The 26,298-nt window shown below is 39.5% G+C and overlaps 1 protein-coding gene across 5 annotated transcripts in view; it reads right to left on the reverse strand.

Moving 5' to 3' along the window:
* The window catches only part of DAB1 (DAB adaptor protein 1), a 644,236-nt gene that overhangs the window by 44,161 nt on the left and 573,777 nt on the right, over positions 1-26,298 (reverse strand). For all 5 annotated transcript variants that reach the window (XM_081011790.1, XM_081011791.1, XM_081011793.1 and 2 more), the window contains one exon: positions 23,036-23,134. In XM_081011790.1, coding sequence (XP_080867916.1) covers positions 23,036-23,134 — 99 coding nt within the window. The remainder of the gene's footprint in view (positions 1-23,035; positions 23,135-26,298) is intronic.

Below are 26,298 nucleotides of genomic sequence, written 5' to 3' on the forward strand. Positions count from 1 at the left end.
TGCTTCCTTCTATCTATTAGTGCAAACAGTAGCAGGGTTATCACTTCCAGATAGCGGTAACTTTTCAGTTTTCATCACCCAGCTAAGTAACAGCTCTTCTTACTTTTCAACACGTGAAAGACTTTTGGCTGTCACAGAGGAGAGTTCAGCTCTGCAATTTTACTGCTCAATATTGCCTCCTGCTTACTGCACTGACATATACATGCTTATTTGTGACTAATAGTGCTCTTTCTGCCCAAATTTGCCTTTCATAAAAAGAAGCATCACTTTATGTTTAATTAGTAATATTTAATTAGAATTGGGAAGGGGGGATTCCTCTCAGCATTTTTGTGTGTGTCAGATGTTGCACATTGCTTTGTATGCAAAGAGACAGCAAATGTGAACTTTAGGTGCTTGGATTTTATATTGTGAAGCTCTACAAAATGCAGTAAAAAACAAATCCAGAAAATATTCTTACAAAACCCTTCTGCATCATTGTTGCATCCTAATAAAACTGAACTGATAAAAATCTACCTCCAGTCAAAGGCAGTATCAGGGCAAGATATTTACAGATGCAAACAAACCAAATCCTCAGACATTGCTTTAAAATGATCAATATCTTTGCTAATATTAATCTTCTAGTTATCTGCATTTTTTATCCAGCAATAGATTTCTATGGGCCACATGTTATGATGGACATTTGAACATCTGGATAAACTAGCTGCTGACCCATTAATCAAAGTGGGTTTACTGAGTGGTGATTTCTGTGAAGAGAGAGGGAAATCAATATTCATGTCAACTTAGGCAGACCTCTTAGTGTTCTTGTCCTTCAGTAATGGGAACCACATTGGCCAAGAAATATCTATCGCTAGATTGATATTGGCTGACATGTAAGTTTTTGCTTTTACAGAGGTCCTCTTCCTTTCTGAAAGAAAGGTACACCATGCCTGGTAAAAAAAGCAAACCTAGAACTAGAATTTCTTACTATGGATTATTTTCAGTGCAAGCAGGACAGACTTTTACTCACCCAAAGGACTTCCCCTTCCTGTTCTCCTCCCTGCAGCTCATTGTGTACCCCACAATGTATTTGCTAGGGCTGCAAGGGAGAAAATGGACGTCTGCACACATGACATGGGATTTCAGATAATTTTGGAAGGGGACAGTTCACAGATCTCTAGTACAGCCTTCCTCAGCCTAGGCCCTCCAGATATTTTGAGACTACAATTCCCATCATCCCTGACCACTGGTCCTGCTAGCTAGAGATCATGGGAGTTGTAGACCAAAAACATCTGGAGGGCTGAGGTTGAAGAAGCCTGCTCTAGTATGTTGCTTGGACTAATCAACAGAAAATACTTGTGCTAGTCACCACAGAAAATATACCAACTGGAAGCTTCCAATCATCTAAGCAGTCTAGACTGGTTATTATTTAGGAGACCATGAGTATGTACAAACTTACTTAGAAAGTGTAACAAGCAAGGGTTTCTAATTTTTTTTTTTTTTAAATGTATTATAGCATCATGGCACCATTTATTTCTGTGCCACCACATATCTTATAGCTTCTCCTTGTAGTGTTTTATTCTAGTCCTCTCACAGGCATGATATACTAAAGATTGTAATCAGTGAGTTTCTTTATTACTTTATTGTATTGTCACAGCTAATATCAGTTATGTACCTGCAGGGGCATTGTTCAAAGTTGCTAGGTTTCTCCCCCCGCCCCCATTAAAAATGTCTTCCACTTCAAAAAAAGATAAGAAAGTACAAAAAGGTTACATGTGCATTCACTCTTAGAGTCATTCTGACTCCTAAGCAAACCATTTCATTGCAATGCATAGACAAGTAAAACAGAAAGAAAGCAGTTTCTATATTCCAATAGAAAGGGTGAAATGCAAAATTCAGTGGACAATAACTGCATACAAAAATATGTTACTGTTCCAGGCTGTGATTTAGCCACTAAGCAGCAGGGCAGCAGTATGGATGCTATACAAGCCACTGTGAGCACAAGCAAATCACCTGTATATGAACACTTATCACTCATATATCCTACATTGCTATAAAACAACACTATGTAAAGAATACTATGAATACTATGTAAAGAACACTATTATCAAATATCTGAAAGGAATGGATGCACTGTTCTTATTGGAGACATGAAGGTGGTGTCCCTAAATCATACAGACTGTAAATCAACACAAAAATATTCAGAGGAAGGATAGGAATCCTGAGGGGTGGGGAACCTGGACAACTTCCATCAGTTCTAACCACTAGCCATTCTGGCAAGGGCTGATGGGAGTTGGGAGTCCAATAACTTCCAGAGGGCCCTGGCCATAGACTCTCACTTGCATCCTACTAAATATATATTATGCCATATTGCCAATAACTTCAGACATAATAAGTTAATTATAGGGTGTAGTATAACCATTCTTCATGAGAATTGCATGTTCCCCAGCGTATTAATGATGCAATCTTATTTACATAATATAATTGTATTGATTTATTAGAATTTCTTTTCCTGTGCTCAATTTGCAGGCTTTCTTCTGAATCATGAAATTAAATATCTTCCCCTCGTCAATTGCATATTATGGAGAATGTTATCTCAAGCTCCTATTCAATCAAAGTTCTTTGACACCGCTTTATTGATTGCCAAGCAATGTTTGCAGAGAAATTAAACTATGATCAGACTCCTTACTTGTGGAATTAGACATAAAGATTATTCTGCCATGGAAAAATATCACCTACAATGCTGAGATGGCAGATGGAAACATTTATTTGGGAACCCTCATTAACTATTGGAAAATCATTACATCTCTAATGGCTGATGATGCCAAAGTGTTACCTTGCAAACTGTACCAGGCTATTAAGAAGTAAGTTAAGCATGCCTACAGCAATAGCTTTGTCTGTATTTAATTTAAGGAGTATTTAGAAAGATGACTGTCAAGAGATTTAAAAAAAATCTATGAAGTTTTACTTTATCTTGGCACAGGAGATATGAAATATTATACTGCAGACTCTGATATGACAAAACGCTGGTGCATGTTGATTAGAAACATCAAACTGTTAGACATCAATTAAATCGGATAAACTTTTTAATTGTACATATTTATGTGAAATGTTGACAGATAACGAATACACCTCTTTCCCCTTACAACTGTATGTTTAGTACTTTTAGTACTTTAGTTTTTTTCTGGGGAGCTGAATTGGTTCCTGTTTAACACAACACACCAGCAAACCCTATTGAAAAGACTCACCAGCAAATCCTTCTCACGACAGTAATTCAGAGTCAAATTAGCTTTACAATGAGGAAGAGACAGGAGACCCACAAGCTAAAAACATCAGTATTTATTGATGTTTCTAATGGTGTTTTTATGAATGCCTTCTGCTGGTTTTATTCTTATATGCTGTATGAGAACTTGATACAGAGGGAGGTAAGGAGGAAAGAAAACAGGAAGATGAAAAAGTGCCTTATCTGATTAATAAAGTGTTGCTTATTGCACCCATATTATAATGTATGGAGAACTTTGAGAAAAATAGTACTTTTAGAATATATTTTTGGAAATCCAGTTATGAAACTCTGAATGGACCTATCATTGCAAAATGGCTCATTAATTTCAGCTTTTTCATGCCCTTGCTTGCACATGGGATTTGATAGGCTACAATTAAATTGCAAAACAGATAAAATGAAAATTACCCCTTGACTTTCGTGAAATATAGTTTAAGTACTAGCCCAGGCATAGGCAAACTTGACCCCCTCCAGACGTTTTGGGACTACAACTCCCATCATCCCTAGCTAGCAGGACCAGTGGTCAGGGATGATGAGAGGTGTAGTCCCAAAGCATCTGGAGGGCTGAGTTTGCCTATGCCTGTACTAGCCTTTGCATTAACAACAACTTTATTATTTGCACCCCACCCATCTGGTACAAAACCCATTTCCTAAGCCACTCTGGGCAGTTCTAGTACGTATGAAAACATAGTAAAATGTCAGACATTAAAAACTCCCCGATACAGGGATGTCTTCTAAAAGTTGTGTAGTTCTTTATCTCCTTGACATCTGATGGAAGGATGTTCTACAGGGAGAGCACCATTAAAATGTTGAGGGTTTCTTACAAACTATCATCTCTTTTTCCTCCTCTCTCTCTCTCTCTCTCTCTCTCTCTCTCTCACACACACACACACACACACACACACACACTTAGAAGCCAGCCTCATAATGTTCACATGTTGAATTTTCACAGTCTCTTTCCTAAATTTGTCTCCAAGCCCATTATCAATTTATAAGTGAAGTACAAATTACTTGGAGGGCTAAAGGATGAGAGAACATGGAGATAATACAGCTCTGGGAGGAGTGCTGGATTGGCTCTTCTGGAGTGTTTGTATTTCACTGACATCCACACTACCCCCTTCCACAGCCCCCTCCCCATATTGGTAAGCAACAGTGACCCATCCAGCTAGTAAACTAGCATAGTTACTTTGCTCCACTTGGTGAGCTGCTTCTGCTAAGTAGTACTAGAAGAGATTTGTTTAATGTACTGTGCTTCATCCGTAGGTCTCAAAGCGGCTCAGAACATAAAAATGCAAGATAAAAGCAGTTATTCACTAACCACCTGTCCACAATGTTCTTCAACTGGACAGTGCTGTCATTTTTTAAAAAGGAAACCAAAAACAAAAAATAAACTAACCAATGAAATCACTACAAACAAACACATAAAAGCCAACAGGAACCGCATGAAATCCTTCTAATATAGGTTTTAAAACAGACACTCGAAGTTCCAAAACACCCCTAAGATAGTTCAGTCTGGACTTGAGTGTTGCTGGGGCAGAGGAAGATCAAAAAAGCCTCCCCCTCAAAAAAATAAATAAACTGATTTTGACTGGTTGTGTTTTATAAAGTCACTTTGTGATTTTTTTTCTTTTTTGTAGAAAGCAATTAAGAAATGTAATAAAATAAACAAACGAATAAGCACAGTATCAAACATCACTGGTGAGGTGCCATCATTAATTTGAATACCACTTTCAAGAATGTTCTCTCCCTAGAAAGTGCCTGTCTCAGCTCATTATGCATGGAGAAAGGGCTGTTATGTAGATATGTACAGGAGAGGATGCTCCTTCAGGTAACCTGGCTAGAAGACATTTGCAGCTTCAAAGATTAATGCTAACACTTTGCACTCGGCTGGGAAATCTTCCCGGTTATCAATTAAACTTTGTTATATCTTTCCCATGCAATCTGAAATTTTATTCCACTGCACCACTACTTTTACAGAGGTTTCTGCTCATGGATCCACTTAGCTATTAATTTTATATTCTCTGTCTCCACTTATACCTGACTATATTGGCAAAATTGAATGGATCTAGCTACTTCAAAACTCTCTTGATTTTCCCATTTCTCTCCAGCTTCTAGAAGTCTGTCATAAAGCCATTCATCCCTTTCCTCACGCTGCCCCCTTCTTTCTTTTTCTGTGGCCTTCAAGTCATGGTGAAATCAATCAAGTTGATCAATTAAGCACTTAGAATGGCCAGGAATCACTTCCAATAAGAGGGTTAGCTTCTGTGACAAAGAAACAACAATACCACAGCTACCCTGTTTTTAATGAGGGAATTTATTTATTGAAAGACCACAGTATTAAGGTTGCAATTAATACTAAAGGAAACCAGTTAAAGCAGCCAATCTCCCAGTAAAGCTACATAAAGAAAGGTCCATGCCAAAACCAAACAGAACACAAATATCAATAAAATATGCAGGGGAAGAATTCACAGGCATTATAGACACAGAACATTTTGCGTTAACTTGCTCTCAGAGCTTGCCACAGAATGTGAATAATTCAGATCTTATTTATGAATCGCTGTGGCCCATGCACATTTTCTCAATACTCTGAAAAGACTGACAGACTGCCCATCACCTTTTGTTTGAGCTGGCTGAAGCCTATTATTTGTGTCTTATAATCTATGGGTGATATATAACATTAATCAGAGAATGGCCGCTGAAATCAATAAAATTCTAAGTCCATTGATTTTAATGGATCTGCTTCAAGTATGACTTAGTTGGCTATCATCCTATTTCTATTAATAGCATCTTCTATAAGCAACATCTTCTTCCTTTAGAAAGAAAGGGGGGGGGGACCTTCCATAAATGCAGTTCTATGAATGAAACAACATCTACCTATCCATGCAGCATATAAGGGAAAATGGAACACTGGTTATGCAGATTGCTTAGCATGGACTGGAGAATTATAGCCTCTACTTTCAGTTCCTTTCAGTTAAGTTGTTGTGCCTGCTGCTATCCTTTCCTGCATAATTTCATCTCTTCACATTCCTATTTGAAATTACCTGAGCTGCAATTATCAAAAGCTTCCTTCACATATTAATCATATGAAGAGGGTCCATGCATTGAAAGTAGGATCTTTGTCAACAACTGTTTTTTGTGTTGAATATATGGTATATGGAAATTTATGGACCTAGTGGGTATCTAAAGCCATTTGCACATGCAGAATGTAGGCACCCTATATATAGAAATGAGCAAACTAGTGCTATTTTAGGGAGCAGGTGGTGCCCATTACTTACATCACAGAAGCCTACACAACATAAAACCCTGTTGCTATATGTAGGTTTTATTTTATTTGTTTTTTATCTTATATTCTGGAAATGCACATCCAGGTTTTCTTTTCCTTTAAAATTTTTTGGGGCCCCCAAGAGAGTGGGGCCCTAGGCTATAGCTTGTTTAGCTTATACGTAAATCCAGCACTGGTAATACCGAAGGCTGTCCATTCGTTTGTCTGCGGTATGAAAAAAAATGCTGAAAGTCGAAGGCTTTGCTGAGCATATGCAATACCTTAGGCCCCTTCCAAATAATCATGCCAGTGACATTTTTATTATTGTTATTACTGCTGCCATTTTCATTACATTGCATTTGGGCCTGTTTTTGTAATTAATAATAAAACATCCTGGAACTGAAATGAAGGTCAGGCTTTATTATTTTTAATCAATGAATAAAAAAATTGTCTTTGGCCAAGGACTAAATCCAAGATTCTATAACCATCACTAACACTGATGTTGCAGATGTACTCCAAAGAAATGACTGTGCAGTTGCTATTAGGATCCCATTTTTTAAAAAAATCAAAATCCAGATTTTTAAAAATAAAATGTAATGTCAAACCAGGCCCCAGGCACAATCCAGCCATTCAGTTTCACTGTATGCCATGCATTGTCAAAAGAACTGCAGTGGTTGGAGCCTCAGAAAGAAATGCCCCATGGCTTTTCAGAGTTATTCAAATAGCTCATATAAGACTTCCAATGCATATTGCAATATATGACAATGATACAGTCTTGCACATGCCAGTGGCACTTTTGCACTGTTAGCTAGAGGACATGGAACTCCATCTGCCACAGTGACTGGTGGCAGCCCCCTGTAAATATGAGACTGTAAAATAAGAATGCAAGAATAGCTCTTCTGCAGAAGACGAAATGCCTACACTGAATTTAGATTGTTCAGTACCAATGTAAGGCAGATCACTATTGCTTCCATTGTTGCTTTTTTTTACAAGGGAAACTGAGGCTTAAAAGATTTTCCTAATGCTAACCACAAAAAGTATGGCTTAACCAAAAAAGCTTAACTTTTTCTGAAGGGAAAGGGGAGGTCACATTATTATTAACTCATTCTTCTATAAGACTATCATATTTGACTCTAAGCCATTAGGCAACTGTGTGAAATCTTGGTGATAAACTATGGGAGAAATTTTTAAAGGTGTTCTCCCCCCCCCCCTCCACACACACTAGTGTTCTCTATGTATCATATAGGAACAACATCCCAGTGCACTAAAATGGATCTGAGCGTTTGGATTTTCGGCTCAAATGAAACTCAGAAGAGGTGGAGAGGTTTGATCTGTTCTTCAGCTAGAGGTGAGACTTTGATGTAAAGAGTCATGCAGCTGTATTACATACAAAGCCACTCCCTTAATAGTGAAGATTGTGTAGTCTCCTAGATTTTCAAAGTTTAAATGGAGAAGCAGACACAGTGTGTACCATCCTGTCCTGTTTATGAAGCACAAAGAGCAACTACAGATTTCAAATCCTTAAGATTTGAGGCTACTTTATTGAAAAATGAAGAGTTTTCAACAAGTGAAGTTTACTTCAAAAGAGACAAGTGTCACCTTATCTCTGTGGACATTACAGAAATATCACACACTTTAAGTTACCTCCTAAAAGTCATTTCATGAAGACAATGTATTAGACAAGGCCCCAGTAGAATGTATTGTATACTTAGGGTCATATTCAACGAGGTCCTACTCAGAGTAGACCCTTTGAAATTAATGGACCTAAGTTAGTCATGTCCATTAACTTCAACGGGTCAAAACTGAGAAACATTAGCACTGAATACCACCCAAAATATACACGAAACAATGCTCCTACTTCCATTATTACCATTTTCAATATAAATCATTTTTTTCTACCCTGTTTATATTTCATTCAACCGCAAGGGGTTCAAACTGGTTTCTAATCATATAGCACTCCAGATCTGAAGCATTAATAAATAATAAGGGAAGACTCACAGCCATAAATGTTGAAACATGCACTGCCCTATATAATTTATAGAAGATTCTGGTTAGAAACTACTTCATTTTCAAAAGTCATAAAGGCTCAAGATTTTCTTGGGAGAGAATTCCGTAAGTGTGATCCAATATAGTAGTTTCAGTCAATACAGGAAAAGAAATGACTAGGGTTCATTATAAAGCAATAGTGGCATTTTTTTATCTCTGCATTACAAGACAGACAATGCACAGGCCATTATGAGCTGAAGAAATGCCAGATTAAGAGTTCATATTTTCCTAGTGGCACATTGATTGAATATTTAATTTCTATACCACTCAATATATTTTAAATACTTCTAAGCAATGTACAAAAAACTAAGGCAACAACAGACAATATTATAAAAATACAGCTACATATAAAAATGTTACATTAATACAAAGTTACTCACATATATAAATGAATTTCAGTTCATTTTCCTTCGAACACACTCTTTCCTCTCAACCTCAGGCTTCTCACTCAGAATCCAAACAAACCTTCAGCTCACCCACAAAAGTCTCACAACAAGAGGAGTTCATGGAAACAGCCTAGTCTCTCCCTCTAGACTTGTTAATTATGGACAGGCCCAAGGTAGCTGGTACTTCCTCAGGCTGCCTACAGCTGTGTCCTATTCAGCTACACTCACACAGGTGCAGCAGGTTTGTTGAGTGTCCCAGGAGGTGCAAAGGATGGGAAGTGACTTCCCTCCACTCACAGCCCTTTCTGTCCTGTCATCCTCCTCATCCACCAGCTGGAATCTGCTAGAAGCTTCTACACAATTTTATTAAAATGGCAACCACCATTTGTTACTAGATCCATTCCTAGATGCATCCACTACTTAAGTCCACAGCATCTGTCTCACCAACAGAAAAAGAGCCATATATTCCATTTGGGGTGACAGCTATTATCTAGAAGTACAGGAAAATGTTAAATTCTCAAAGGCATGAATTTCCTTAAGTAAGAAGAAGCCTCTTTTTAAACCAGCCCTAAGTTCACAAAAGGATTTCACAAAAAAATCCTGCCAACCTAGCAGTTCGAAAGCATGTCAAAGTGCAAGTAGATAAATAGGTACCGCTCCGGCGGGAAGGTAAACGGCGTTTCCGTGCGCTGCTCTGGTTTGCCAGAAGCAGCTTAGTCATGCTGGCCACATGACCCTGAAGCTGTACGCCGGCTCCCTCGGCCAATAAAGCGAGATGAGCGCCGCAACCCCAGAGTCGGTCACGACTGGACCATTAGGTCAGGGGTCCCCTTTACCTTTACCTTTAAGTTCACAAAATGTACTAGCTAATATGCATTTCTACTTGCCATCTTCCCTGTGCACACATCTGTTAATACTGGTGTGGTTAATAGCCTTAAAGTCTTCTCTACTAAGACTCCTGGAGGCTCTTCTTACTTGCCAGAGGTGGCTGGCCAAGGCATGTAGGCTCCTCTGGGCAACTCCTTACCAAGGCTGCAAGAGAACCGAGGTACATCTCAGATCAGAGATAGCCAACACTGTCCCTCCAGATGTTGCTGGACTACAACTTCCATCATCAAGCTGACTGGGACTGATGGGAGTTGGGAATCTAAATCTGGAGACTACCATGTTGGCTCCTTCTGCTTTACACATTTACATGGATGTAAGTCCCACTGAACTCAGTCAGGTTTACTTCTCAGTAGGCATTTGTAGGGTTGCACTGTTAAAAGAATAAACCAGGTGGCTCAATTATGCATGCGTTTTTGGTGTTACAACAGATTGTATAATGCTGATAACGCATGGAAATTATTTCAGAACAACTAAAGCTGATTAAAACACAGCAGCTAATTATATTTCAGCAGCTTTCCCTGTGTCTATGAAATAAAACAAAAGATGGTATTTATTCAGAATATTAATGGCAGCACTCTCTGGCAGGTAAGAGGCAAACCCTGCAGAAACAATGCAGCTCAACAAAGCATAATGCATAGGATATGGAACACAACCCAGCACAAATGAGTGAGCGGTACTAATCCTACATTGAATAATGCTAATTGCAGGTGAAAATCTCGTTCAGAAAACCACCTTCATGATATCCTTATACATGATCTAGGAACTTGTCTGTCTTGTCTAATGACACGCACACAGCACAACTGAGCAGTCTACACAACAAACTTTCATCAAACCAGCAGTTATGTCTACCCGCATGCTGCAATGCATGGTGAAGATCTGATTTGGACAAATTTCAAATCCCAAATAGAAATGCCTTGAAAGGATTCTGGGTTCGCCAGAGCTGAAATGGAACTCTGCAAGATGGCTTGTATTGAAGCAGGGACCCACCTTGGCAATCCAGCCATGAGAAGAATAAGAAGAAGCTATATCCATGTGCTGAAAGTGAAAGGTAATAGCATCTCTAAGCCTGCCATAATGTCAGGGTGGAAAGATGAGGAAAGAGAGAAGAAACATCATGGTCAGAGTGAGTAGAGGGTACAGAGGGAAATCGCTACTGTTACTTACAGGCCAAGCTTGTAATCAGATGGAATTATTGCAACTATAAATTTAACCCCTTCATATTCTGCACCCCCAATTTTTGTTAAAAGTCTGTGTGTCTGTTTTTCTGCGATATGGCATGTTTCAATAGGCAATATGGATATTTTTTGATGAATAGCTTATAGAAAGTTATTCTAATCCTAAAATTTGCAGAAAAGCCACTGCACCAATCCAGTTGAAATTTAGCAGGATACTCCAGTTCTGTGAAAAAGTATGGAATAAATTATTGCATTCTGTGTGCGCAACTGTTCAGCATTTCACTTTGGCCAACTGTAGGTCTTATCCAGGTTTAACTAAGACATCTGCCAGTTTCACCATGATAACCACCACAAATATGCAACATGTCATCCCATTCAATCTGGTATGTATATGGCAGACCAAGATTAAATGTCCATGCAGTACACAAAGAAAGCATTAGCCTTCTGACTCTGAAGGGGGAAAAGCAACTTGAAAGCAAATGACTGTATATGCTGTTGTACATTTGGTATGAACTTTCTGAATGCTACATCATCTGTGGCATGGAAAACTTTTACTAATAATTTCAGAATAATTTTGTGCATTGTTTTGCACAAACGTGGATTTTATGTATGGAAAATGTTGCCCTTGTGACACACTTCATTGACATACTGTTTGTGAAGTGTTTTACAACATGCCAAGTGGAAATTATTTTATCTCACATGCATATAGCTAATTTGCTCATTTTGACCATAGATGGGTACGAAGATAAGTAATACATAAAGATTTTAAATTCTAACTGCTAGGTGTTGTGTTGTTGTTTTTTAATGCAGCCAGCAGAGGAAAAGATCCTGCAGTTTAAACATGAAAGGCAAAGCTAACTTGGCGCTTTCATTCCAATGAACATAGTAGTTTATTATTTTAGGCACAGACCCTGGCCGAGACCACAATGACTCCACGGCTCGTGAGCAAATAAAAGAGGACAAATTGAATGTGATAGCATGGAGAGAGAAAGAAAAAGTGAACAAAGAGCAGGATGCCAATTTGTGGTTTGATAGAAGAACTGACTACAAAATGGGCCAGGAAGCAGGACTTCTGAGCGTGAACATGATTGAACTCTTTCCTCAGAAGGGGCTGTTTATTCTCTCGAAAATTAGCAAAACACTATGTGGCTGCAAATGAATGGTCCACCACTGAATCTGTGTGACCTGGAGCCTTTCATTCAGTTGTGTCACACAATAGGCGACAGAATTTCTCACTCCTGGAAGGCAAGTATAGAAGAGAAAGGAAGTCGTAACCTTGGAACATTCTCCAAATATGAATGGGCTTCTCTTCAGATAACCGGCCTCTTAAACATGGCTTAACTATAAATGGAAAATAAATCTGCAATCCCAGTACACCTTCCATAAGGAGTGACTCTACTGATAAACCAAGGAAACGTTTTTGTGAGCTTCTCCACAAGGAATTTCTAGAGCGTTTTCTCCAGCCCAATAGCATACTGGAAATGGCACAGCCAGAAAACACTTTCAAATAAAATGGAATAATTATATACCATAAACAACCAGGTAGATAGATTTGACATCCTCATCATCAAAAAAACATTTTATACAGAAACGATCAAGGATCTAAATGAGTAAGGTATCTAGAAATGTGTTTACACTAAAATCATTGATATAAATTTCATATTGCAGGCATTCTTATTGTCTAGATTAAAAATCCATTCAATATGGTTAAGAATTCAGGCTGGGTTTTCACTGGTTTATTGCATGTAACTGAAAGAGTGGAGTTATGCGTTATGCATTATCAGTTAGCATTAAATTGTGCAGCCTCACACTTGTCCTGTAAAATACAGTTGTACCTCGGAGGTCAAACAGAATCCATTCTGGAAGTCCGTTAGACTTCCAAAACGTTCAGAAACCAAGGTGTGGCTTGTGATTGGCTACAGGAGTTTTGTGCACTCAATTGGAAGCCATGTTGGATGTTCGGCTTCCGAAAAACATTTGCAAACCAGAACACTCACTTCTGGGTTTGTGGCGTTCAGGAGCCGAATTGTTTGACAACTAAGCTGAATCCTAGGAGCTTGTCACATTGGGTTATAATAATTCTTTTTTTCAATTAAAGCAAGATGGCATATTGGAAAGCCCTGCTGGAGAAGTGTTCGCACAGGACAAAGATCCAAGGACTTCATGGGCAGGATAAAATGCAAAAGCTGATTTTGGCCCCTTCTCATTTTCATGTAGATTAGGTTTAGCATTCAGCTTCATTCTTTTTTCTCTCATCTGAATCTCAAAGCAGAAATTACAATTAAATACTCAGTACACCAGCTTAGTTCAAAACAGGCATAACTCCTTTGAGTTGCTTTTACTTATCCCTTTTTCTGGCTTTTTGCTGCAAAATCAGAGGATGTCTTTGAATGGGTCTCTAACACTGTGCTGCTCTCACCTTGTATTTAAATGCATGCAATGATTCTTTCATGGCTTTGAAGCAATGTCTCTTGCTCCCTGGGTACATTTATGTATTTTAGGAAGAAATATAGTGTGTCCCCCCCCCCCCCCGCTTTAGCAACTGTGCACAGCATGATTTCAGGGTTGTTGTTTCTCTGTTCTCTTAATCAAAATTATCACTTAATTCATTTGCTTGTTGAACAGTTCTCATATATTCCCCCCCCCCAAGCTTTCCAGTGCATCATTGAATATCTGTTCATTCCAAGTTCATAGGCACATATAACAAAAGCAAGGAACAAAAATATGAAAACAGCAAAATAATCATGTTTTCTATCCCACCCCCACCCCCCCACCCCCCCACCCCCGGAATCTGAATGACTACCTACTCCAGCCACGAAACATAAGGTTATATTTAGTCCACCAGACATCTTGGATCTACGCAGTGGCAGAGCTTCATGCTCCAGCACCAGGGGGGAGAGCAGGCGGGAGTGGGGCTGGCGTGGCCCCCGGGGGCGTGGTGCGCTGCCCACAAGGGCGTGGTGCACATCCTGGGGGCATGGCACACTGCCTGCGGGGGTGTGGCACCCAGCACGGGGGGGGGCGGGAGCCGTGATGGCACCCCACCAGGATCGTGCTGCTGGGGGCAGTGAGCTGCCCCCCCCACTCTTCCTCTGCCAGTGAATCTACGTCATGAATCAATTTTGGTATTTGATTCCAGTATTTAAAACAGAGAAATCTTGACTGATACAGCATCAGTAATCTTGAATTATACCAAATGAAGAGCCATAATAGCCACCATATCCCAACATTATCAGATTTACAGTGGTTGGTTTTTCTTTTGTTTTTTAAATGGTTTATTTCTACTTCCAAGCACTAGTATCAGAATCTCCTGCATTTTGTGTAAAAGAATAAAATGTGTTAATTGAACTTGGGTTCTTTGCATCTGGCAAGCCAACACAACGCATCAACAGCACCAGTATTGCTGGGAAATGTCAGAAATGATACTAATACAACTGCTAACAGCAGAGCAAACAAAAAAACTGCAAAGCAATTGGTGAGATATAGCACACTGCATCGAGAGAAAAATATCGGCTACAAGTGGGAGTAACTTTGCAGACATACAGGAGAAGAAGATATCAAAGACAAATAGACACAAGACTTTAAACAGGGACATCACTCTTTGCTGTGGCGTTTTCACCACTTGTGACAAAACATTTCAGTGGTTCTGAGATGGACTCCTTTATTATTATGTCAAGAGTTCTCTTGTCAAGCACTTTCTCTTAGGCTGGAATGTCACCCGCAAAATTCTGCTAGAAAGGGCTTTCAGCTATACATAAATTAAGGGCAGGACTGAATGTTGGTGTGCACGTATAGGATAGTAGCTATGTATAATAAAAATCAACTGAACAAGTTAGTTCTGATTAAACTAATTCATTGGTTTCAATGGGACAATTGTGACTAGTTTAGTTGAACTGAGGGCCAGGTCTTGATTACTCTGAACACTGGACATTTTAAATCATTTATATCAACATTTTATATCAGACAGAAATCAAAGTCCATCCTGAGCACCTTCTGGCTATAGCAGAAAAATTAAGTCCTTGTTAAACTTAAAATAGTCCATATATTACTATGTGAGCATTATTATTGATGCTATTATTGTGCGGATAATATCATGCTAGGTATACTCCTATGAATTTTGCTCACTCTAAAAGCCTGATTCGAATCTAGCGCTGGCAGCAAAAAAAGCTCACCTTGAATTAACCGTAGAGAACAGAATAGATGCCTAGCAGTTAAGGCAAACACTTTCATGGATAGGACTTGCATGATATGGTTGTACACGAGTTGAGAAATATTAACCCTAGATGAGTTTTGGGCCTCAACAGATTGAGACACCCAAGTTAAGCCAGTTAAAAATGTCCTGCATCATACTCCATTCATTCATGTACCTCTTTCCTGGCAATATTTTCTTCCTATAAAAACCCCTGTTTCCTGAGGGCATTTATTACATTACACTTCAGAATTTTTCATACACTGGGGGTGGGATCCTTTAATAATCATCTAGCCTCTTCTTGCTCTAGATACCATCAGCAATACTTTTATTCTGACAACCGTGAAAATACAAATTATTCTCATTCCTTCCCCCCACCCCCATTCTAATGCTGTTGACCTTCCAGTCCAAACACACTGAGAAAGGAAATGAGAGATATCTTCAGAACTTAAATAAAATGTAAGGCATAATGTGAAATAACATTTAAGGATTTTTTTAAAATTGTTGGCTGCTTTGAGGGTATTTTTTGGGTAGCAAGACAGCCTGTATATTTCAATATACTGATATTTACAAAAATTGCAAATCTGAATTCTACAGCTGCTGAAAGTTCAAGATGCTGAAGATTTTCAAAGAATCTTGGGGGGGGGGGGGAAATATCCATGGGATTCCCTACCCCCCAGAACAGACACCCCCTATCTTGCACCCATCTCTCAGTTCTTAAGGCTTTCCTCTCCAAGCTGATCCTGCAACATAGCAAGAATCACCTGAAATCTGACTTGTGCAGGTTTATATGGTGCCAAATTTGTGAGGCTGGCAGGTGCTACATTCGGTGGTTGGCACTGTCCCACTGCTCCTGAGGCAAGATGCTACCATTCTACCAAAATGTCCACCATTAAAAATGCATGGCCATATTATCTTGATATTTGCTGCCAGCTAAATTGGTGGAAAAGCTTGTGATGGTTTCAGAAGTCAATTTATCACATGAAAAACTTGCTGTAACAGAAATTAGGTCATAACAGCAACATTGGCTTCAAAACTGGGTCAGCCATTAAGAGAAACTTTATGACTGTGCACAATTGAAAGATCTAATCAATGGATTATGACTAATATACCATGTTTATTGCTCTTATTTCTATGTGCGTATTGCCTTGCATTGCTCTTTTACACATGGCAAAATATGAAATTAAAATTAAAGGATTACAGTGGTACCTCGGGTTAAGAACTCAATTCGTTCTGGAGGTCTGTTCTTAACCTGAAACCATTCTTAAAGGTACCACTTTAACTAATGGGGCCTCCTGCCACCGCCGCACTGCCAGCGCGCAATTTCTGTTCTCATCCTGAAGCAAAGTTCTTAACCCAAGGTACTATTTCTGGGTTAGAGTCTGTAACTTGAAGCGTCTGTAACCTGAAGTGTCTGTAACCCGGGGTACCACTGTATAACTGGCTGCTGCAGATATGGGACTCCTGCAGTAGTAGTAGTAAATTATTTGTACCCCACCCATCTGATTCGGTTGCTCCAGCAACTCTGGGCGACTTCTAGTCTTTTGCTATCTAAAACATCTGGGGGGCACCAGGTTGGGGGATGCTGTCCTAGCAAAAAAAAAAAAAGTATCAACACTACTTCAACCAGCAAAATGTCACCCTGAGTTCTGCTTCCTGACCATGCTAGTGTGTGACAGAATGCTTTGAACGGGCATAAATTAACTGGAGGCTGGAGGCACTATATTATGAAATCATTATTCCATGGTACCTACCTATCATTGGGGCATATTGCAGCCTCTTGAAAATCACAGAAAACTTGTGCCACCCAACAGAATTTAATCAGTCCATGAGAGATTATTCATAACAAATCTGTCAGCTTCTGAGATGTCACAGAACTATCTGTTCCTTCTTGCTGAAGCAGAGTATCATATAAAATATCAGGCGATATTTTATATTATTAACAGGATGCCCTGTTCACAAGCTTCATAGAGCACTGGCTACATGGAACTTTGGTCTAAGTTAGCAATAGGCCTCTTGTGTCCTCATGTGGGAGTTTGCTGCCAATGTTTTTTTTTATACATCCATACTGGTTGTAGTGTTAATGTTTTTGATTTTTTTTTTACTGGAGTCCACATTTTTACTGGTATTTTTATTTATGTTCAATATATGTATTCTTAACCTCAAAAGATGTCTTTATATGTATATATCAAAACATGACAAAACCATTAAATTAGGAACCAGGTTTACAGACTTAAAATAATCCTGAAAATGTCAAAAATCTATAGGCTGTTCCTGAGTTATAAATTCTGCATATCGATCTCAGCGATATCATTTTGAGGAGACTCAAGAGGGCTAATTATGCCAGCAAGTGAGCGAATAGAATAAATAGCACTTGGCATATTTGCTTGGGATATACATATTACACACTTTAAATGTCAGAATAATAAGGAAAGGAATTTTTTTTTTTTAAAAAAAACCCTTCTATCCTGATTGGCCAAACTTTGCCCTGCTTGACATACCCTCATAAGTTAAATGTACCCACATATTTCACCCGTTCCACTTCTGGGAGATTGCTAAAAAAAACAAATACTGAAGAATTTTTGGTATATTGCAAGTCCTTGTATGCATCAGAAACTAATGATTTTGGGGGGTTTTAAGACAGCTATATTTTCACTCAATAATCTTGAGGTAAGAAAGACGGTGCTGTCTTGCACAGCTGTCAAATACTGTCATACCTCGGGCTGAAGTTGCTTCAGGTTGAGCGCTTTCGGGTTGTGCTCTGCAGCGACCCGGAAGCAATGACACCATGCGCATGCGCAGAAGCGGCAAATTGTGACCCACACATGTGCAGACACGGGTTGCGTTCGCTTCAGGATGCGAACGGGGTTCTGGAACGGATCCCATTCGTATCCAGAGGTACTACTGTACGTAGTTGGCTCTCAGGGGAGCCAGGAGCTGCTGGAAGATCAGAGGGAAGACTCCCCTGTCGCTGGGCTACTCACAGACTATTTAAGGAAGCCCCACTCCCTGAGCCCACCATGGGTCTTATCCACCCATCCACCATTTATTTCGTAAGTTCTTGGTTTTGATGTGGTTATCATCTGGTTCTGCTTCACCCCCTATTCTTTTTTTCTCTCCATGCAGTCACTTTGCTGCAAACATCAGTCAGTTGCTCTATGATGGGGCTGGGAAGGGTATGGAGGGTATTACAAATCTAAGACGTGTGGGATGTGAAACTTATAGCAGTCAAGTACAACATTCCTACAGTGGACATGTTAGGGGATATTTTTGTACCACTCAGGATAAAACCTCCTGTATCCTCCTGAGCTGGGACAGACTTCCACTGCATGTGACTTGATGTGGGTGTGGCCTGTTGTTGGTAGAGGAGCACATGGCCTCCATATTCTGCTCTCTGTGTTCTCCATTTTTGTTTTCCTATGTGTTAGGAGAAGTGACTGCTCAGTCGCGGTCACTTGGGACTAATTCCCTTATGGGACAGTTCATGTAGATCAGACATAGGCAACCTCGGCGCTCCAGATGTTTTGGGACTACAATTCCCATCATCCCTAACCACTGGTCCTGTTAGCTAGGGATCATGGGAGTTGTAGTCCCAAAACATCTGGAGGGCTGAGGTTGCCTATGCCTGATGTAGATATATAGTTATGTAACCTAAGCCTGCCTTCAGGGATCTATCTGTGAACCTGAATGAATGTGTGAGTAAACTAGGTAAAGGTAAAGGGACCCCTGACCGTTAGGTCCAGTCGTGGCCGACTCTGGGGCTGCGGCACTCATCTCGTTTTATTGGCCGAGGGAGCTGGCGTACACCTTCCAGGTCATGTGGCCGGCATGACTAAGCCGCTTCTGGCAAACCAGAACAGCACACGGAAACGCTGTTTACCTTCCCGCTGGAGCGGTACCTATTTATCTACTTGCACTTTGATGTGCTTTCGAACTGCTAGGTTGGCAGGAGCAGGGACCAAGCAACGGGAGCTCACCCCATCTCGGGGATTCGAACCGCCAACCTTCTGATCAGCAAGTCCTAGGCTCTGTGGTTTAACCCACAGTGCCACCCGCGTCCCTCTGTGAGTAAACTACTTTGATATTAAATTTAATCAGATTCTCATGTCTATTCTTTTTAAGAGGGATTAGAAGGGATCTTACCAGGAATCTTAAATCGTGAGGCTTAGACGAGCTAGCAACAAGCTAACCGCTGTGTAATTTAAAAAGGGGGATGTTTGGAACTCTGCTAGGAAATGGAACTTGCTAGCGCAAGTTAGGAAGGGTATCATTAATTAATATATCCTCTCCTGCCTCCCTAATCATCCTCACAAGATAGAATCCAAAAATCCATGCATGCATTTTGGACACACTTCCCCCTCCTCAAAACACAGCCCTCCTCCCACAAATAGCAAAAAGAATTACAAACTGTAAAATTAAATCATCCCACGTTAGTAAGAGGGACAGTATATTTTCTTTCTCCAGTGTTTTAGAGGATTAAAGTGTTAAGTGGAGTGAAACCTCACCAACAATTGTTCTAATTCTTAGTGACAGTATTTGCCTTGAGTGACACTTTCCATCAGAAAGTGCAAGTACATCAAGCACACCCATCAAGACTTCAAGTACAAAGACAGCTAAAATATTAATTAAAATGTATATTTTTTCATGAATATTACATTCGCAGTACATGAAAGTACGCTATAAATGCAAAGGAAAAAGTCACAGGCAAGATTTCTGACAGTAACCCAAATACATTATTTTAAGCTCTAATTATGGAGCAGTTTCTTTAAAACCATCCATCTAAAGTCAGGCCTGCCAATGCCAATTTTTAGAGAATTTGCTGGTTTAGGGCTACACATTGATTTTTTTATTGTGATAAATTAAAATCCAATATTAGCCAACAAGATACAAAGCGCACAAAAATCAACATTTGTCTCTTTTAAATTAGGTCAGACGTATGTGCATGAGTAACACAGACAAATGAGAGAAATCAGACATGGGCATTTTGTGAAATAAGTAATAATTTGGCAAATGATTACATGACAATGAACTTATCCAAACTGGGGCAGTGGGGCAGTGCCGGAGGACAGGAGGATTATAGTCCACACAGGGATGCAGCAACTATCCATGATTTTCAGTTCCAGCAATGAAATTATTTGTTTGAAGATGTGAAGTACGCTAAATAGTCAGAAGCTGCTGTAAATCCATGTGTGGTTGCCCCATGTAGAGAATCAATGAACTGCAGGTGGCAACCTTCTCAGTGAACTACCTTCCTGATTGACCACCAAGACTGATCACTGGATCCTTCTAGGCAGAAAGGAGTAGGAAGAACTATCCTTTATCCAGCTGATCCTTGCTTGAGAAACAAGGTCTTCCTGAATCCTAGGTTATTATTTGGGCCAGCTTCCAATTTGACCTCAAGAATTCACTTGCTCTTTGGTTTGAACTCCTGGCTTGCCCCTTGGTCCTGTTCTTGACCCCTACTCTGTCTTGGGGCTCGTAGTTCCTGACTCACCTCAGACTGCTTTCCATGGCCCAGTCTCAATGGGAATATTGCAACTGTAGCAACTGCAGCTAATTAACTACTTTTTTTTCTTTATTGTGTTCTGTGGAACATCTGGCATGATTAGGAAAAGTCAGAATCAGCAGAATAAAGTGATTGTAGGAAGAAGGGCCTGTAACTGGGATTTCTCCTCATTTTATGACATCAACAGTAGCAGGTTCTCAAGTGAGAACGGGAATGAGAGCACACCAGTTGCAGGCCTATATCCTGTAGTGCATGGTGTGTGGTGCCACAACTCACAGAATCTCTGGTCAGTCACATTGTTGTTGCTTACTGGAAGATATAACAGGGTGGGAGAGATGGTGGTGCAGTGCAAACACACCAGCAGAACTAATCCTGCTGGTGCTTTTGCCACTTCCCCTCTACCTCCCGGTCAGCAGCAGCAGTGTGACCAACTGGAAATGTCACACTGTGTCACACTATCCACACTATCCACTACTGGAATGACAACAGCAGACTTCACTCTCTTATAGCTTTAGAAATTATATTATCATTCTGGCCAGTGAAGCTAAAAATCTTCTTTTTCAGGCGCTAGCATCTTTGTGGATGCTTCCTTTGACTCATCCTCATTTGTTTCTCATTCTAGAAGTCTGGAGAAAACAATTTCCCTATGGACACAGGAACTGCTGTAACTTGGAAATGTCCTAGTAAATCCCAGATACTGCCATAATGCCTCACAGATTTCACATCCCACTTCAGATACACTGGGAAGGATGAGCTCATGAAACATTGGCAACTCTTCCTTGGCATCACTTGTAAATTACAGGAAGCAGAATGCAACACTTGCATAAGGTTATAAGCTTAGATAATCAAACAGTGTATCATACTTTGAATATATAGTACCCAGTACTATCCCAATAACTCTTCATAATTGACACTGCATTATTTACTTGTAAGTTTAATGATCTTGGTTATCCAATAACATAATATTAATTAGGAAAGCTAATTCTATCTGCCATCAGTCTGGTTTTATTTCTAGCATCATGCTAAATAGTTAATTTATATAAAAATTTAATTGAGATCCTTTTTAAAATTCAAGAGAGGGCATAAGCCATGGTGAAGATAATTATAGTTAAGATAAAAGCTGTTTTTCAGTGTGTTCTGATTTTATTTTTAATGTTTGACTTAAGCCCCTGTTAATCCAAAATAAAATTGTTTAAGTGATGGAAATATAATGACTTGACTATGAGATAAGTTCAAACCATTCTTAAGCCTCTGTGTTATGAGATTTTAATATAACAACAACAACAACAACAACAACAAGCAGCCACTACCCTTTTAGTACATACTTCCAGCACTTTACATATGAACACAAAACCCTCCTCTCTCCCCTCCCCCCATAACAGAGACCAGGAGTGCCAGCTTGGTCCCGCGACCATGGGTGCCTGGGGCCCTGGCACTGAAATTTGTGGGTGACCAGCCTCTTCATGAGGATTTTTGTGGGTGCTCAGACACCCAAGGCCTCAGGGAGTTGGCACCTATGACAGAGACAGTTTAGGCTTCCTTGCAGCCGCAATCTGAATAACAATAATACACATGATAATTGCATCCCCGCAATTAAGATCATGTGTAGTTTGACACAAAATACCAGTTCAAATGTTTGTCTTTCACATGGAAATGGACAGAAATGAGTCCTTAATATGTCCTACATCACCTTATGTATTCTATCACAAAAGCCCCTGGCCCTAGTTTTAACAACTTCAAGGTATGTGGATAAAATCATATCAGACACAGAAGTAGCTTCATTGAGTTACTGTGTCAAACGAACAAACAAAACAATAACTACGCCTTAGTTATTGAAGGCTGTTGCTTTGATCTACAGCAGGTGTCAGAATACTTTTTCAGCAGGGGAACAGTCCGCTGTTCCTCAGACCTTGTGGGGGGCTGGACTATATTTTTTGGGGGGGGAAATGAATGAATTCCTATGCCCCACAAATAACTCATAGATGCATTTTAAATAAAAGGGCACATTCTACTCATGTAAAAACATTAGGCAGGCCCCACAATTAATCCGGAGATGCATTTTAAATAAAAGGGTACATTCTACTCATGTAACAACACGCTGATTCCCGGAGAGTCCGCAGGCCGGATTTAGAAGGCAATTAGGCCGAATCCGGCCCCCGGGCCTTAGTTTGCCTACCCATGATCTACAATAAGCAATTTATGAAGCATGTCATCTGTTTTGTGTGACTTTATATTGATCAAAAATTACTGCCCAGCCACAGGAAGCTTTCAAGGATACAAGTACCAACAGATTCAATTGTGTTGTCTGGTGTCATTATTTTACTTACTCCTGTCTTCTCATCAAAGATTTTGATTCCTCCAAATGAGATAGTTAAAAATATTTTCTGCTTGTGTTCCCCTTTTGAACGAGTTGCAGCAACAATTCCCTGTTGGGAGAAAACAGAATGGTTCCGATTTAAAATAATTTGACATTTTGTCTCTGCCCATTGTCTGCAGACGTTAGTGAGCAGTGGCAGTGTGTTATTCCTTAAAGAACTGAACACTTTCAGCTTTCCGTTGGTTTGGGGCAATATATTCTCTTTTATCGATACTTGTTATTAAGTAAGGCCCACTGAATTAATTGGTACTGACTTCTGTATAAATGTACTGAGGACTGTGTTGGACACTGGCTTCCATAGGCAGATTCACTTTACATATCAATTTTCAAAACACCCTCCTGCTATGAACTGTGTTATTCATTTTTCATCTGAAACCATGTAGTTTTGCCACAATCAAAATCTTACTGTACTGATAATTTCCCTGTACATTCTTCTTTTTTCTGCTGCCTTGGAACACAGTAGAAATGTTTTATTTCTAGGTAGGTGAAGCTGATGAAATTTCCATTTTGGGAAGTAGGTAGAAAATTCTTAGTATCCACATTCTTTGCCTCTTTCTTTTCTGATTTGAGTTCTCCCCCCTCCCCCGCCTTTACACAAATATTATCTTTCTTTTTCTTTTTAATTTCTAGATTCATAAAGAATTATATAATCACAGAAGTCGAACAACCAGAGGACTAGTCCACTTTTTCCTCAACAAATAAGGCCTCTGACTGTTCATACAAAAAGCCAAAATATGGTGTTTTATTTTTGATGCATTAATTAGAACCCCTTAGACAAACCACACCCACAATCTTTCTCTTTGCCACATTAGGAAATGCATTTATTATTTAGAAAATAACACTGTTGCTAGAAGCAGCTGTATAAGTTCTTCTGTTCCAATTCATTATTTTTAAAGCTAGTGTAAATAGTATCATCAATACTCTTTCCAATAGCGATTTCTGGTGCTGAGTATGAACAGGATTGTAGCCAAAATGGGATCTCTGAGAAACAACATGGCAGTAGCAGATGGAATCCTGAATAGAAAACAGTAACTTCTGCAAGCATTTGTTGCAGGTCTCATTTGTGGCAAAAAAACATCATCAGACTGTATAACTTTGGGCTACACATGGGGAAATAACATGCTGTAACGCTACCTTGTGTAAATTAACAAAAACATATATGAAAAAAGGTATCTGGAAGAAATATTGTAGCCCAGCTTTCTTGCAGACATGCTACTTTTCCATACAGATGGATTTATTTTTTCTCTTGAGGACACATTCAAGCATGTGGCATCACAATCTCTAATCTTGGGCAGTACAGTTTAGAAAGTATCCCCACCTAATCTGCTGTATGCATACAATCCATTAGTCTTAATGCCCTACTTCAGCATCTATCAAATTTAAAATGTTACAGATCCCCTTTTATGGTATCTAGTTATAGTGGAGCATTATGCTTAATTGTATAACACTGTCTTGCAACAGTCAAACTTGTGACAGCACTGATGAGCTAGTGTGGTGTGATGAGCAGCTGTGTGGGGTAGGGTGGCGACTGGGAAGAAGTCTCAGAAACTAGGGTATCTAAGGTGAGTGAAGGAAGGAAGAAGAAGAGGCATTAAACTGAGATAAGAATAGGTAGAAACTTGGAGAAAATAAAAGGAAAGGAACTGCAGATATCGAGTACAAAATTTACTAATACTATTACAGTGGTATGCTTCCACATATAGTCATTCTATATGTCATTATTGTTTGTTTCTGTTTAATAAATTAGATTTACTAATTGCATGGATATTCTACAGGTGGAAGCTGTATTTTCTACATATATTGTACTTGGTGCCATGGAAACGAATATATATTTCAGTAATGTTTTGTAATGTGAAACTGACAAAAGCATGCTATTTGGATGTACAATTTAAAAAAATTCATCAATATTTCTGGTGTCTATTCACAGCAGTAATATTTTCAGACTCTGGTATGTGGTGCTTACAAATTACTAATCCCAGAACTGAAAGCAGCACACAACCCTAAATCAGGCTGTTTGCACATCCATTCAGTTGTGCTAACTACCCTGAGACATTCAATCAGTCCTGTGTTATTTTCAAGCTCAAGGCAACAAGAGTAATGTATACTCTCCAATCAGTGTTAGAGACCAAGATATGAAAGCTAGGAGCTAAATGGTGCCTTAAACCTAGGTTATGGACGCAACAACAGAATGTCTAGGCACACTTTTTTTATAACAAGAGCACAGTGCTGAAAATGAATGAACTGCAGCTAAAGTATGATGTTCATTTTTCACCCACTGAGTACAAAAATTTTGCATTCCAAATTATTATAACATGACAATGCTAGTTTATTTTTTGTTGGGGCAGTGATTTTTGCTTTCTGGAGATTTATTGTGAGAGATCACAAATATTCCTATAATAATATGCAACCACTACTCATGTTTCTGAACTGTTCTGTACGCACAAGTTAGCATTCACTGCATCCCTAGGAATTTTAAATTTAAATCTTTATTGTGATCCAAAGACCCATCAAAAATTTCAGAACAAAATACAATTAAGACAGCCAACCACAAAAGAGAGGAACCGGGGCGGCCATTTTGTTTTATCTCAAGCATTATGATACTTGTTTCTTTTAACTTCCAAGAGAAACTTTGCCACGGCCAGTGTAATATCATTAGAACTGTCATCCAAAATATATTTAATATGGGAGGCTTCAGATTTTCCCAGCAGATTCGCCAGTATGTGTTTGATCAGTTGGTCCCTTGCTTGCTCGTACTGCCCACAATGCAATAAAATATGTTTCATGCAATCAACGTCCTGAGAACATAAACAAAGCCTATTCTGATAAGGGATGTCTCTCAGTCTACCATTTAGCACTTCCGATGGAAATACATTTAGTCTAGTTATGGTAAATAAACGCCGTTAGATTGGTACAGACAGGTTCCTAAGATATGAGGGTATCTGAAAGTCGTACCCATATCGGATTCCTTCTGCTACCAGGCCACAAATTACTTGAGATCAAGATTGCAGGTCGCTATGTGAAATGTCCCAAAGCCTTTGCCTCAGGAATTCCAGGGCGGTGTCATAGCCCCGTTGATACAAGAGGGCATCCCTATCAAATGATGCAAGCTTATGGAAAGAATCTGGCACAAATGGTGACTTGTCCCAGAGTCCAAATGCAAGTGGCCAGGTTCTATGCCCTTCATGTAGGCCATTAAATAAGGCTGCCTTTAGT

This window comes from Podarcis pityusensis, assembly GCF_964106645.2.
Source record: "Podarcis pityusensis genome assembly, chromosome: 6".
In the NCBI taxonomy this organism is placed as follows: domain Eukaryota; kingdom Metazoa; phylum Chordata; class Lepidosauria; order Squamata; family Lacertidae; genus Podarcis; species Podarcis pityusensis.